This window comes from Syngnathus acus, chromosome 17 (genome assembly GCF_901709675.1).
Source record: "Syngnathus acus chromosome 17, fSynAcu1.2, whole genome shotgun sequence".
Taxonomy (NCBI): domain Eukaryota; kingdom Metazoa; phylum Chordata; class Actinopteri; order Syngnathiformes; family Syngnathidae; genus Syngnathus; species Syngnathus acus.
In genome coordinates, this window is record NC_051102.1 from 2842527 (window position 1) to 2855854 (window position 13328).

The window sequence follows — 13328 nt, forward strand, 5'->3', positions numbered from 1 at the left end:
GTGCAATTTTGTACCCAAATGTTTGAAATGATTATTACTAGTCTAGTAACTAGATGGAGCCTGTGTACTAGGAATCCTCTGTTTACAATGACAAAATTTTGAAGTGAAGAAAGCCCGAATACAAATTTAATTTTCACATATTGCGTCGACGTCTTAAAATTTTACGTATATAATGGGGTTAAATCGCTGACAGAGGAACAAAACTCCGCCGTTAATCGAAGATACATGTAATCCCACTAATTTCAGGAGCACAAAATAAAAATAAACCATAAACAAACAAAAAATGCGCTTGTTTTTGTATTGAATGTTTTCCTGGCATTACCAGAAGTGACGTCATATCTGTTGACAGTGCAGGGATGGGGATCACAAAACTAGCAGATTTGATCCGACTGGAAGCTCCCGGTGCAATTTCCCACAAGTATATTGGCGACTACACAGGTAAATAGTCACAACCAATCCTTTTGTTTTGGATCGTTTTTCTTTGGCACAATTTCGCAATTGTTGTTAGCCACAAGCTAACCTAGCCAAACCCCTTACCTTGCGTTGAGTGCAGACCGTAATTCATAATTTAAAAAAATAATGACAATTCTGTTGAACCACAATTCAAAAGCAAAATCTAATTCTCATTGGTTAATTTTAATAATTTTTACATTTACTGCTATTGCTAATTTTGTCAGATTCGTTGTTGTGACCACTGTGTTTATCTTTCATCATTATGGAGTTAGAATAAACTGTCAAAAGTATTGTATTGTAAAAAAAAACATAGAACTTGTAAACTCTCACAGAAAGGCACAGAACTGGACTTCCTTGGAAAGGCTGATGGATCAAACACCTGTCATGTAGTTCAGCTCAGCAAGTTGCACAAAACGTACTGAAAAAGTGAAGATCTGGACATTTGAAAGTTTAGATAAGGGCAAGTTAATAATGGATATTAATGTCATTAATGCTTTTGAGTTTGTGCTCACTCCACAGGCAAGGTAATTGCCATGGATACATCAATTGTCATAAACCAGTTCCGTACCGCAACACCATCACTCAAGTAAGTCCCTTGAGACACAAGATCATGCAAACTGGAAAAATAATTTAATAGAATATTAATTGCTTCCTCCCAAAAACATGCTTGGTAGGCCGATTGGGCACTCCAAATTGTCCCTAGGTGTGAGTGCGAGTGCAAATGGTTGTTTGTCTCTGTGTGCCCTGCGATTGGCTGGCAACCGGTTCAGGGTGTCCCCCTCCTACTGCCCGATGACGGTTGGGATAGGCTCCAGCACACCCGCGACCCCCGTGGGGACTAAGCGGTTCATAAAATGGATGGATGGATTAATTGCTTCCACTTGAAATTAAAGCATGAAATTACATGATTGGCTGTATGTTTGTGATGTGTGCAGCCCGCTGACCGGTCTCCTCTTTCGGACGCTCACCTTACTGGAACATGATATAAAGCCTGTGTTTGTGTTTGATGGAAAACCCCCGGAAGAAAAGATCCCTGCTGTAAGTTACACAGAAACTGTGTGTTATCAATCAAGACCGTTGAAAATTTAATATGAATTTGGAAGGTCATTTAAACATTTCAGTTTACGGGTTGTAATACTGGCAATTGGTTGATCTATTCATGATTTTCTTCCAGCTTCAGAAACGAGCAGAGGCAGCAGGTTGGCGCTCCCCCAACCATTTGGGCACAGGTACAAAAACATCTTTCCAAGCACACACAGGCGCATGCACCTACATTTATAACCTAAATTCTGACATTTGTTATTATTATTATTATTATGCGTAATGATGATGTCAGCATGTCCTTTCCATCCAGCATCACTTCAAACAAAAGACTGTTTCCAACTCCTGAAGCTGCTGGGTGTACCTGTGATCCAGGTATGACCATCATAATTGGATTTTTTTTTTTTTTTTTTTTTTTTTTTTATTCTTTTTTTTTTTACCTCTTGACTCTTTTCACTTAAGGCATTTCTCTCCCCTTCATGTTGGCTTGCTGCAGGCTCCAGGAGACGCTGAAGCCTTTTGCGCTTGGCTGGTGAAACGGGGGAGCGCGGAAGCTGTGGCATCAGAAGACATGGACACGTTGCCATTTGGAGCGCATGTTGTGATTCGTCATATGAATGCCAAAAAAGACAGGTACTGAGGGACAAACGGCCTGCTCTTTAAAGAAGATTTCATTTGCTGTTATCATCTATCTCTGTATTTTTAATTCGAGTCATCAGCATTTTTGTAACTAAACTAAAAAAATAAGTCTACAATCTTTGTTATATAACATTTCCACTAATGCAAAATTAACCAGTATACCTGGACAATTTTGTCCCTATAGTGATCCCTCTAAAATAAAGTGGGAGCACTCACAATGTTTTTAAATTTCACAATATCTTCTAAAAAAAAAATAGAAATGTTTTAGCTAGCTATGTTTTTCATATTCACAGTGACATTGTGGAATATTCTTTACCGAAGTTGTTGGAGAAACTCCAACTAACTCACAAAGAGGTAAGGGATAGTATTCAAACATTGTTTTCAAATTATTTTTTGTATTTGTGTTGCCAACAAAAAAGTGAGTTCTATGCAAGCTTCAGATACACCAGCAATGAATCATCATGCGAATATGAATATATTTACAGTGAGTGTGCTTTATAAAACCGCTTTATTTACATTTCCTTTTACTATGTTTATATACACTACAGTGCTGTTTTTTCTTTTCAAAATAATTAAGTCAAGGTTCTTTAAGCTTCCAGTGCGCCATTTAAGATTCATCAAGGACTTCTTTTTTTTGTGTTCCTAGTTTGTCGACCTTTGCATCTTGCTGGGATGCGACTACTGCGACAAGATAGTCGGCTTTGGTCCAAAGAGAGCGCTGAGTCTCATCCAGAAGTACCGCACTATCGAAAATATCGTTTTGCACATCAACACAAAGGTGCGAACTTGTCAACAAAGCTGTGCTGTATGATTTTTTTCCTAAAATTTTGATTTCTTGCTGCACCACAGACCCATCCTGTACCAGATAACTGGAAATACAAAGAAGCGCAGAAGTTATTTTTGGAAACACCAAACGCAGAAGTACCTGAGTTTATGTGGACTGAACCTGACGAAGAAGCCTTGGTTGGGTTTCTCTGCCAGAGTACATACGTCAGGTGTGGTAGTATTCTCTCTTTTTTTTTCCAAAAATAGTCACTCAATGTCTGGATCCATGTTTTTAGGGAGCAACGAGTCCGTCATCGCATGGAGAGATTCCGACAGATTCGGGAGAGTAAGCGGAAGGAAAGGGAGAAGACGACTGCAGCGGGACACTGCAGTCAAACTCGGATGGATGACTTTTTCAGAGTTCTTAGAAAGAGGGAGCAGGTGAACCTTATGATTTTCCTTTTATTTTTGGGGGGGGGGTCTGGAACAGATTTATTCCATTTACATTGATTTCAATGGGAAAACATGATTTGAGATATGATTATGTTTTGATACAAGCGTACTGCTTTGGAACCATGTTGTCGCCAAGGACTTATGTTGAAATGAGTAGAGGAGTGTCATATAGTAAGGCCAGAGATTTTGTTGAAAGTGTTTTGCAGCTTCCATCATAAACCTTTTGGGGCAGCCGCTAATTAATTACTTGCTAATTTGTGTCGAAAATGCTCTGCTTCTATGTGTGGAATAGAAACAGTATAATTTAGCTGAAACTGAACAATTGTGCATTAATGTGTCTGTCCTAACAATTCTTCGCTCTTTCCTCCTCCAGCCTGCGGAAGCTGCTGACTGTGGAAGCAGCAAGAGAAAGAAACCAAAATTGAAATGAAGCCATCAAACGTGAATGGGAGTTGTTTGGACCTCTCGCTTCCTTTGCAGAACCATCACAATCGCGTGTCAACCATTTGGTGTAGATATTTTGTTTTTTATCTAAACAAAAGGTTGTGCCTCGTTTTATAATGTGAAAGTGACATTTTGTTCCATCATGCAAAAAATGTTCAGGATGTTTTTAATTTTTTTAGTGCCTTGCAAGGCAACAACTACATTTGTTTTTTTAATGTTGCTGTTTGACATGCTTTTAAGAGGTTCTTGATTATGTAGGTAGAAAATAATAGTGCATTGAGGGTTCTTGTTATACATGGGATCGTTTTTCTTGACTGAGTGGCAAAATGCCATTCAAAGTGACCATTTTTTCAAGCCTGCATCATCAAGCTATCAAGAAAGGCAGAGCAAGTAGTGACTCGCTATGAAAGAGGCCAGTGTGATCGCTGTCAGGGTGGCCAAAAGAGACAGGGGATGTCTCATTGCAAGGGATTCAACTAGCACCTGTTGTGTAATCGCCGCCAAGGCGCAGACCACAGACTTAAATTATCATAGTGGATTTTTTTTCCCCAAAAAGACTTCAATTAAGGTATTGTAATCTGTGCCAAAGAAAATAAATGTTTCTTTTAAATACTCATCTAGTTGAGTTTTATGTAAAGTGGCTCTGGGTAGTTATGTTTAGTTGGCGTTACGATTAAGAGGGGATTCTTAGTAAAGTTTTTGAACCAATACATAAAAAGAGAGAATGTCTTTGCTCTTTTCTAACTTGGCGTTGCGATCTAATTCTGTCCTGCTGGTGGCGCTCTGACTGGTGAAGCCGGTTTGGTTACTTGCTTTTGCCCTGAGAAGAAGAATTAGTCAGTCGCTCTCCTGCTTGAGCGCTCAGCAAGGTGTCTGCCTGCCGCCTTGCCTGTCTCCCTCCCTTCCTCCCCGCCCGTCCGACCGACTGGCTGCCTGCCTGCCCGCCCGGCCGCTGCCGTCCAACGCGGCCCCAAAGACACCTACCGCGGCCACCTGAATATCTCACCATGGCGACCAGCGCGAAGCGAAAGCAAGAGGAGACTCATTTGAAGATGCTCCGGGAAATGACTAGCCTTCCCGCGAATAGGAAATGTTTCGACTGTGATCAGCGCGGCCCGACCTATGTCAACATGACAGTAGGCTCCTTCGTCTGCACCACCTGCTCCGGCATCTTGTAAGTCCGATTTTCATTAATATTGTCCGCCCGGTGAGGACGAGGCGTTTGCCGGGAGGGAAGGGGGAAACCGGGGAAGCTGCGCCGGTGGCTGACTTGGCGGTTCCGTTAGCACGTATGCTAGCGATCAAGTCGAGACAGGTTGGACACTGAGACTGATTCAGTCCCAGGCCGTGGTTGTGTGTCCTCGGCTACACAGAAGCTCTAATTGAATTAATTGAATGGAGTCTTCAAAGGTACATTTAGGCTGAAAATGTGTAAGTGGATTAGTGGAACGCGGTCTCATGGGCGTTGTTGGTGTGGTCATGTTAAGCGACGTAGTGGGTGGCAGAGGTGGCCAGAGTACTCACATTCGACACTTAAAATCATCGTATCTATTTATTATGAACCAAACAGTCAAGACTCCAAAATGTGCAAGTTGTATTTTTACTAAAAAGTTGTCATTTTTGGAGGGACAGCAGCCAGTTCTTTTTCTGACGTCACACCAAGACATGTGGGCATTTCGATTTTGGATCATGTAAAAGGGGCACTACCCGGGCAGTAAGTTATTTGTTATTGCTCCAAAACGGATTTATGTCAGGGCTAAACCTTTATGAAAAATAATCATTTACAGTGCAATAAGTTTTCAAGCTCCTTTGGTAATGTCGTTCTCAACAAATGAGCCTTATTCGTAATCACAACAAACAATATCAGATCTACTATACATTACAGAATACTAGGCGTTTCTTTCCCAGTATAAAATACATAATGTAACCAAAATAAAACCTCTAATATATGGGACCCTACATAAACGCCTATTGTGGAAAATTTAGGAGTAGAAAGTACAGATGTTGGGAGAGAAAGTTCAAAATTAGTGACACCCACAAGTTTCCTTGGTGTTCTATGCAACATTCATTGTGGATGAGTTGGCCACTTCCCGTTTTACCCACAAAAACAAAAGTATTGGGAAATCATCTGTAATGAACTTGAGTTGAGCAACACGCTGTACTGTGTGATGGGGCGGCTAACCATTCACTTGCATGTATGTGCGCTTCATCATTCCTATGATGTACATGCTTAGCCTAAGTCAGTGGTTCTTAACTTTTTTCCTTGTTCGCACCCCATTCAATTCACCAACCAGTTCTCGCACCCCTAACCCTAAATAATAACCCTTAATAATAATTGGTTTACTTTACAGCTATCAGGCTTAATTAGCATTATCCATAATGCCAATTAACACAATGACTTCTTGATTTCCAGAATTTTTCACTTTTTTTGGTTATCCCCGAAAAATTGTAAATTTCCCCCAGGGTATCCTCGCACCCCCTAGGAAGCATTCTCGCACTCCTGGTTAAGAACCACTGGCTTAAGTTGTTCGAATAATTTTTTTCATGTTTTTGGAAAACAAGAAAAAATGAGCAAATGTGTAATGCTGCCTCTTGGCCAGGTCACTGTTGTAAAAGAGATTTTATCTCAATCGGTCGTTGACCTGGTTAAATAAAGTTGGAATAAATAAATAAAATAATTGGGTCATTGTAAGTTAAATAGGACTGGGACAAATATAGCTAATAGGCTAACATTGGAAGGGTGTTGATTCTAAAAAAAAATTATAGTTGTAGTCATAGATAAGACACTACCTTGTAGCAATTTACTTAAAATCCCTTGTCGTCATTCTATGGGGGAAAAAAGGGAACAGTAAAGTTGCATTCTCACATCCTGCCACAATCTCTGCTCGGCATGGACTCTGACGTCACTTCTCCAGTACAGTACCACCAGTGTTGTTTTTAAATCCCTTCCCGCAGGCATTTTTTCCCCCCACCAAGACTAGAATGTATACATAGATAATGTATCTTGATAAAAGGTTAAAAACAGGAAATTCAGACAAATTGTCCAGGAAATGTTTTTCAAGTAGGTTGGCAGCTCTGGTTATGCTTCCCGTCACACTACAGATCGCTCACAAATTTTGTATGCACCTCAACCTACGGCTGATGAGGTCACTCATCCGCAAACGTTTTGACAATTTAGAAATCTCGTCGTCCACATCATTCATAGCATTGTCACTTTTCTTAAGCTGTCCTTGCCCTCATCAAATGACCAAAAACGTAATTAGTGAATTTGCGGAAAATGCTGTTCACTCAGCGCCGACAGTGAACCCTTTCCAAACTAGCTGTAAAAATTCTGATGAGTAGACTGATTCCTCTGTTGGAATTTTCTTTGCATCCTGTCTTTGTGTGCTATAATGTACTTTTTTGCCAACAGAGCACATAAGTGGTGTCTCTTTCTCTGTCATATACTTTCTTGCGAGAAAATTGACCCACTGGTGACCCCACTGGTAGTTTAAAACAAATTTGCAGTCGACGTGGACTGGAAAACAAAAATTCCAAATGCAAAATTTGGGTCATATTTTTATGTTGTGGTGGACTCCAGGTTTATTTTTCTTTTTCCTTTATGTATTTATCAATCAATGGCACATTGTAGTCTAGTTTAAACCCAAAATATGTTTCAACTCCGATGCTAAGCTTTCCGAGTGATTTTCTCGTGATCGTTCGACTTTGCTTTGAATTCGAGGAATGCCGTGGCAGTAAATGCATGCCGCGGTTGTTTAGTGTTGTATTTAGGTATTTGTCTTTGCCTCGGTCTCTCTCGCACAAACACGCACACACGGCATTGGGTTGGATCTGGCCTTTCAAGAAATATCTTCTCCCCTCCATAGGCGAGGGCTGAACCCTCCACACAGAGTGAAGTCGATTTCTATGACTACGTTTACGCAGCAAGAAATTGAGTTCCTTCAGAAACACAGCAATGAGGTAACACACACTCGCACAACGTTGTCAAACATCTTTGAATAGTCAAGATGCTCTGGCTTTCATTTTGAAGTCATGTTTCGGCCTTTTTTTTAGTTCTGCCTTGTCAACTTTATTGGCATTCCTTCTCTGGGCTTTTTTTCCTCCTTCCATTTCTCGTCATCCCCTCCCCCTCCCTGCTACTTTGTCTCACCTCCTTCTCGGTCACCCCCACTCAAATCACCCTCTTTTCCTCCCTCCCTCCCACCCCCGTCATTCCTTTAAACCCCTCTCCACCATCCACCCTGCTATAGGTCTGTAAACACATCTGGTTGGGCCTCTATGATGACAGGACGTCAGTTGTTCCAGATTTCCGGGAGCCACAGAAAGTGAAAGAGTTCCTCCAGGAAAAATATGAAAAGAAAAGATGGTATCCTGAATTTATTTTTTGCTTTTTTGTTGTTGTTGTTGTTGTACAAAAATAAGATTGTTGCTCAGTTAATTCTTTTCTTATGAGATGATGATTTGGTTGTTTGCAGCTACTACTGGAGAGAACAGAAACATAGCTTTCTCTTTTGACATCGCACAAGGTGGATTTAAGGACAAAACACGACATCAATATTGTACCTCATGGTGTCAGTCATAATTTTATTGATTTGGCCTGAAAAATGGCTAATAAATGAGAATCTCCCTGATTAATGGAGCTTCGTAGTTTTAAGATTTATTATTATTATTTATAATTATTACTATTAAATTAAATTACACGACCCAGCACAAATGTTTTCTGAAGGCCTTGGGCAGATTAAATTGACACGACAATTTGGCAACACATAGAGCCTCAATGTGGAATGGACCAGAAACAAATTGCCAGTGATGACCACATTTAAACTGCAATGTCCATCTTCAGTCATGAGAATGAAAGTTCACAATCTTGATTTTTTTTTTGTCCCTTAAATTTGAAGGTATGTGCCTCCGGACCAGGCCAGGTCCGTCATCTGCGTCCAGGCATCTGTTTCTGGCTCCTCAGCAAGCAGCACTGGCAGCACCCCGGAAGTTCAGCCTCTCAAGACCTTACAACTCAACAAGACCCCACTTCGTCAAGTAAGCAAAAGCACATTGAAACCCATCCACAAACCCTTTAGCGATCTGATTTTTGAGCGTTTGTGCCTCATGTCCAGTCCCCAGGGTTGGGCCGCTCCCAGGCTCACATCACTGCCCAAGAGAAAAAGTTTGACCTGCTGTCGGACTTGGGTGGTGACATTTTTGCTGCCCCACCCGCCCAGGCTGTCAACTCTACCAACTTTGCCAACTTTGCACATTTTCCAAGCCAATCAGGTAAAAAAAAAAGGAACCACCTATGTTCCAAAAACTCCAGACTCATGTACATGCTGTCGTCATTCCATTCCATTACTCTTTCACCCATCATCCAATTTTCCCCTTGTTGTTGGCAGCAGCAACTCAGGCTAACACAGACAGCAACTTTGCCAACTTTGATGCATTTGGAAACACTGCAATTCCATCCCATCTGAGCACGTCACCCCCCTCAAAGTCCTTTTCCACAGGTACCCTCCTCCCTCCATCTCCACCAGCTTGTCCACATTCACTCATCCCCCCTGTTTTGTTTTTTATATTCATATACGTTGATTTATAAGTGCAGCCGCACTGGATTTAAGAGTGTAAAGGCAGTCCGGCTAATTAGGACGACAATGTTGAAGCTTCTACATAACACTATTAAACATAGCATGTCAGACAAATGTCCATAATACTCATTTAAACAGGAGGAGGCGTGCCAATTCCGTCCAGGTCAAGTGCTCTCCCCATCAAGTCCCAATCCGGGAGCTGCACAGAGGATCGCTACGCTGCTCTGGCCGAATTGGACAACAAGCTAAGCTCGTCTGCAGGCAGCGGTGTGCAAGGGTGAGAGACTAGCGGACATGCCAGTACACTGACTCAAACCACTTATTCACACACAAATGTTTTTTTTTTTTTCTTTAATCATAGGAACTCTGCTTATGTTCAAAATACTTAAAATTACTTGGGTAATGATGATATGAGTGTCGTGTTTACAGGAAGTCAGATAAATATTTCAAGTGTTTGTGAAGAGAAATAAAAGATGCATTGTGACTTCTTAAAGAAATATGAATTAATGCAATAACGCAGGCTTGTCATGACAGGAGTTATTTTGGTCCAGTGCTTGGCTCATCTCCAGCCCAGAATGCACCTGTTCTACCCAGCATGCAGCCCGGCTTTGGAGGTGACTTGAATCATAGTAATCTTTTTTGGAGTGACTCGCTGTGGCTAAAAAGTTTACATGTCGCAGGGGTTATAGACGGGATGGTTGCAATTTGGGATTTTGAGATTTCTCCCAAAAAACAAATTAAGCCGGGCACACATGTTAGTTCAAGACTTTTATTTTTAAATCAAGCCTTCCATTTAGGTGTGCCTTCCACAAATCCCTTTGTTGCTGCAGCTGTTGCCTCCGAGATGGCCACCAACCCTTTCCAGGCCAATGGCAGAGCTTCGGCGGCTGCAGGTGTGTGCACTTTGAAGCACACATGGACATCTTTTCCTTGTGTGGTACTTTTTGTGATTAGGTCAGGACCGAGTAAATACATGTAACACATCCATTTTATCCAGCCCGCTGAGCATTTACATTAAAATGACAAAACAATGCAATATTTAACGTACACCCTTACACTTGTTCTTTTTCATCCCTCATTTATGCCTTATCTTGCTCAGCTGTCAAATTCAAATGTGGCCCTTGAGCACAAACGTTTGCCCACCCCTGAGTTAGACGTTCAAGCAAGCTTAGATAACTGCCTGTGTTCTTAGAATTGTTTCCTCCTTGTGTTGTGTTTTTGTTGCGTATGTCTGTTGTAGCCGCCTCATTTGGTACTGGCTCTATGAGCATGCCTGCTGGCTTTGGAAATTCGTCTTCGTACTGCCTCCCGACCAGTTTCAGCGGAAACTTCCAGCAACAATTCCCTGGCCAGGCCCCCATCCCTTACTCACAACCCGGGGCCTACCACCCTCAGTCCAATGGTTAGTGTCCTCCCGCATCTCCCCGTGTCCTTGGACTCCCTTTTGCCCATACAGTACCAGCCATTGATTTCCTAAGCACGCATTTTTCAGGCATTATGATTTTTCTGAGCATGATAAATATTTGCTTTGGAAATTGTCGCTTCTGCACGCACAAGTCACAACAGTGGCAGCTATTACGCAGTGATCTGAGGTTGCATATTGGTTGTCGTTTTATTGAATGCTTTAATTTATATCAAGGGTTCTCAAACTTTTTGGGTCCAGGGGCCTCTCACAGGTGAGAATTTTTTCAAGGAACCCCTTATAATCTGAGCGCCAGTTAAAAGACATTTATGGTAAATGCCATTGAAATGTTCAAGTTTCAACCAAAATATTCATGACCTGGATAATGGAAAAGAATCAACCAAATGGAATTAAATATTTTAAGACTAAAATGAAAAAGCTGGATCAGGCCATGTTGCAGCAGTTCATTAAAAAATATACTATATATATTCTATCATAAATGTCCAGCTTAGTATTCTTGTAATTTTTCTCTATATAATAGTGTCAGAGTGTCTTATTATGCAGAAAGTCCAACCATTCTTCTCTATATATTTAAGTCTTATATTAGCGTGATTCAACCGTAGTCTGAATGAATGATATTGATGATAAATTAGATGGATGTGTGATGAAATGTCAGGTTAATGCATGTATGAAGCATTAAAAATCTTCCAAAAATTGCAAAAGGTAGTCTCCATAAGTGCTATTGATAATGCACATTTTCAAATGATACAACTACATTTTTTGCAGCTTATTTTGCAGAGCTCCATCATTGATTGGGCTTCTGGACCCCCAACGATCTGCGGAACTCAGTTTGAGAACCACTATATAATGTATTTGTGAACCAAAGGCCCAATAACCAAAATTTGACTTCTCCTTCAAGGCTCAGTGAGCTTCTGAATGTCATTCGGCTTTCTGGGATTTAATCCTTTCTCCCTTCTTCCTTAGTTTAATTAACGGCATATAAAACAATGATTTGTTTGGTTTTATAAAGTTCAAGGTTCATGTTCTTCTTTCTCTCAAAAGGCCCTGCATTTCCAGTTTATGGTCCAAACAAGCCCTCCATGACGCCGTTCGGTCAGCCCATGGCCGGTCCGGGCGTGTCCAATAACCCCTTCATGGTGAGCATGCATTGTCTCAAGTTACCGCTGTGCCCTGTGACGGAAGCTACAAATGCAATTATAACATTATTCCCAGTGTTCCCATATTTCACTAAGTTGATTAGCCCAGTAATTGATGAGTCAATGGGTGACCTTTGACTTCCCACATTTGAAAACAGATGTCAAGTGAGGGTTGTTTTTTTTTTAGTATAGTAAAAACGTGATTGTAGTGTTTATTTTTTATTTTTATTTTTAAATACTTTAGTACTTGAGTGTTTGTGTTATTTTAGTATTATTATTTTTAAACAATTTCAGTACTTCTGTTTGAATATACAATGTCAGCATTTTTTTGCCTGCTCTAATCATTCCTGTGACCTCTCTTGTGATTCCAGGCAGGAGCCCCTACCGGAGCATTCCCTTCAGGTGGTACCTCAACTAACCCGTTCCTGTAGCACAACCCCCCAGTCCTCATCACCAGAGGGCAGCATGCAGCACATTAGTCAACACACCGTTAAGTCACGCTATTAGTGGCACTACATTTCTATCCACACAAAGTTTACACTATGAAGGAGTACAAAGGACTGTATTGAAGACTAAGGGACTGTTAGGGTGAAAATGTTTGGACTATATCCATACATTGTTTTTTTTATCATTTGTTTATGCCTGTACGCTGTGTGCATATCATCATTTGTAATCATATTTACCGTATGATGTGTAACGAGGACCGTTTTAACAAAGGTGAGTTGCCACACCTTGTGTAAAAACCACTACACGCTATTTTAAGTGAGGGTTTATTTACCAACAGATGCAGGTAATTCATTTCAAAAAGGGATTTTTATTTTATTTTAGCATGAATGCTACTAAACTGGCACTTAGGCCCCAATTGTCCATGAGTAGCTTTCACAACCCAGTTACGCTTGCCTATAACCAAAAGGAGCTTGCAAAAATTGTATAAATCCATGCAGGTTAGTCGGTATGCTGTTTTAATCGTTAAGGAAAATTGCGGAGCCAAAGGTCATTAACCAAGGCCAGGTCTTTTGAGTAACTTAAACTTAAGGTGAGCAAACATGAGCACAAATGCACTAAAGAGGCTTGAATTTTTAGATAATGTGTGCAAAATGACCCAAATAACCGCTCGCCGCTTGAGGATAACAGATTGCAAATGTGAACCATGTTTGATGTGAGCTGCCTCAGCATAGGTCTCACTATTCGGGTTTGCGCTCAATCAAGGCTGCGTTATTTTTTTTATTATTCATTTAATTTGACTCTGGACATATATTCGGGTCCCAATTGTGCCGCTCGTGACTAACAAATTTCATGTGTTTCTTGTCTTTACAAAAATAGTTAAGTCAATGTGTACATATATAAATATATGTATAAATAAATTAAACGATTTTTAAATACTGCATCCTTCTAGTT

At 40.8% G+C, this 13328-nt stretch overlaps 2 protein-coding genes across 6 annotated transcripts; both read left to right on the plus strand.

Moving 5' to 3' along the window:
• Positions 1–320: 320 nt before the first annotated feature.
• zgc:110269 (probable flap endonuclease 1 homolog) lies at positions 321–3935 on the plus strand. The gene is made up of 11 exons (XM_037275290.1): positions 321–438; positions 973–1039; positions 1389–1491; positions 1628–1682; positions 1808–1869; positions 1991–2127; positions 2427–2487; positions 2780–2911; positions 2983–3128; positions 3195–3339; positions 3725–3935. Exons 1-11 carry the CDS (start codon positions 357–359, stop codon positions 3779–3781), a joined length of 1047 nt encoding a protein of 348 aa, XP_037131185.1. The 5' UTR covers positions 321–356; the 3' UTR covers positions 3782–3935.
• A 694-nt stretch (positions 3936–4629) lies between these two features.
• Positions 4630–13315, plus strand: agfg1b (ArfGAP with FG repeats 1b). Of its 5 annotated transcripts, none has more exons than XM_037275662.1 (12): positions 4630–4969; positions 7662–7755; positions 8046–8161; positions 8694–8832; positions 8910–9066; positions 9183–9293; positions 9510–9648; positions 9906–9985; positions 10157–10264; positions 10612–10773; positions 11836–11930; positions 12302–13315. In XM_037275662.1, the coding sequence occupies exons 1-12, from the start codon at positions 4803–4805 to the stop codon at positions 12359–12361; spliced, it is 1428 nt and encodes a 475-aa protein (XP_037131557.1). In that variant the 5' UTR covers positions 4630–4802; the 3' UTR covers positions 12362–13315. The 5 variants fall into 5 exon arrangements, with proteins under 5 accessions (XP_037131557.1, XP_037131559.1, XP_037131558.1 ...); XM_037275664.1 differs by having other exon boundaries at positions 10169–10264; XM_037275663.1 differs by having other exon boundaries at positions 9186–9293.
• The last annotated feature ends 13 nt before the right edge of the window (positions 13316–13328 follow it).

Coding starts and splice junctions, on each gene's coding strand:
- zgc:110269 (XM_037275290.1), top strand. CDS start 357: ATGGGGATCACAAAACTAGCAGATTTGATCCGACTGGAAGCTCCCGGT. Junction 1,040..1,388: donor ACCGCAACACCATCACTCAA/GTAAGTCCCTTG, acceptor TGATGTGTGCAG/CCCGCTGACCGGTCTCCTCT. Junction 2,488..2,779: donor TCCAACTAACTCACAAAGAG/GTAAGGGATAGT, acceptor TTGTGTTCCTAG/TTTGTCGACCTTTGCATCTT.
- agfg1b (XM_037275662.1), top strand. CDS start 4,803: ATGGCGACCAGCGCGAAGCGAAAGCAAGAGGAGACTCATTTGAAGATG. Junction 9,294..9,509: donor CTCAAAGTCCTTTTCCACAG/GTACCCTCCTCC, acceptor TCATTTAAACAG/GAGGAGGCGTGCCAATTCCG. Junction 10,774..11,835: donor CTACCACCCTCAGTCCAATG/GTTAGTGTCCTC, acceptor TTCTCTCAAAAG/GCCCTGCATTTCCAGTTTAT.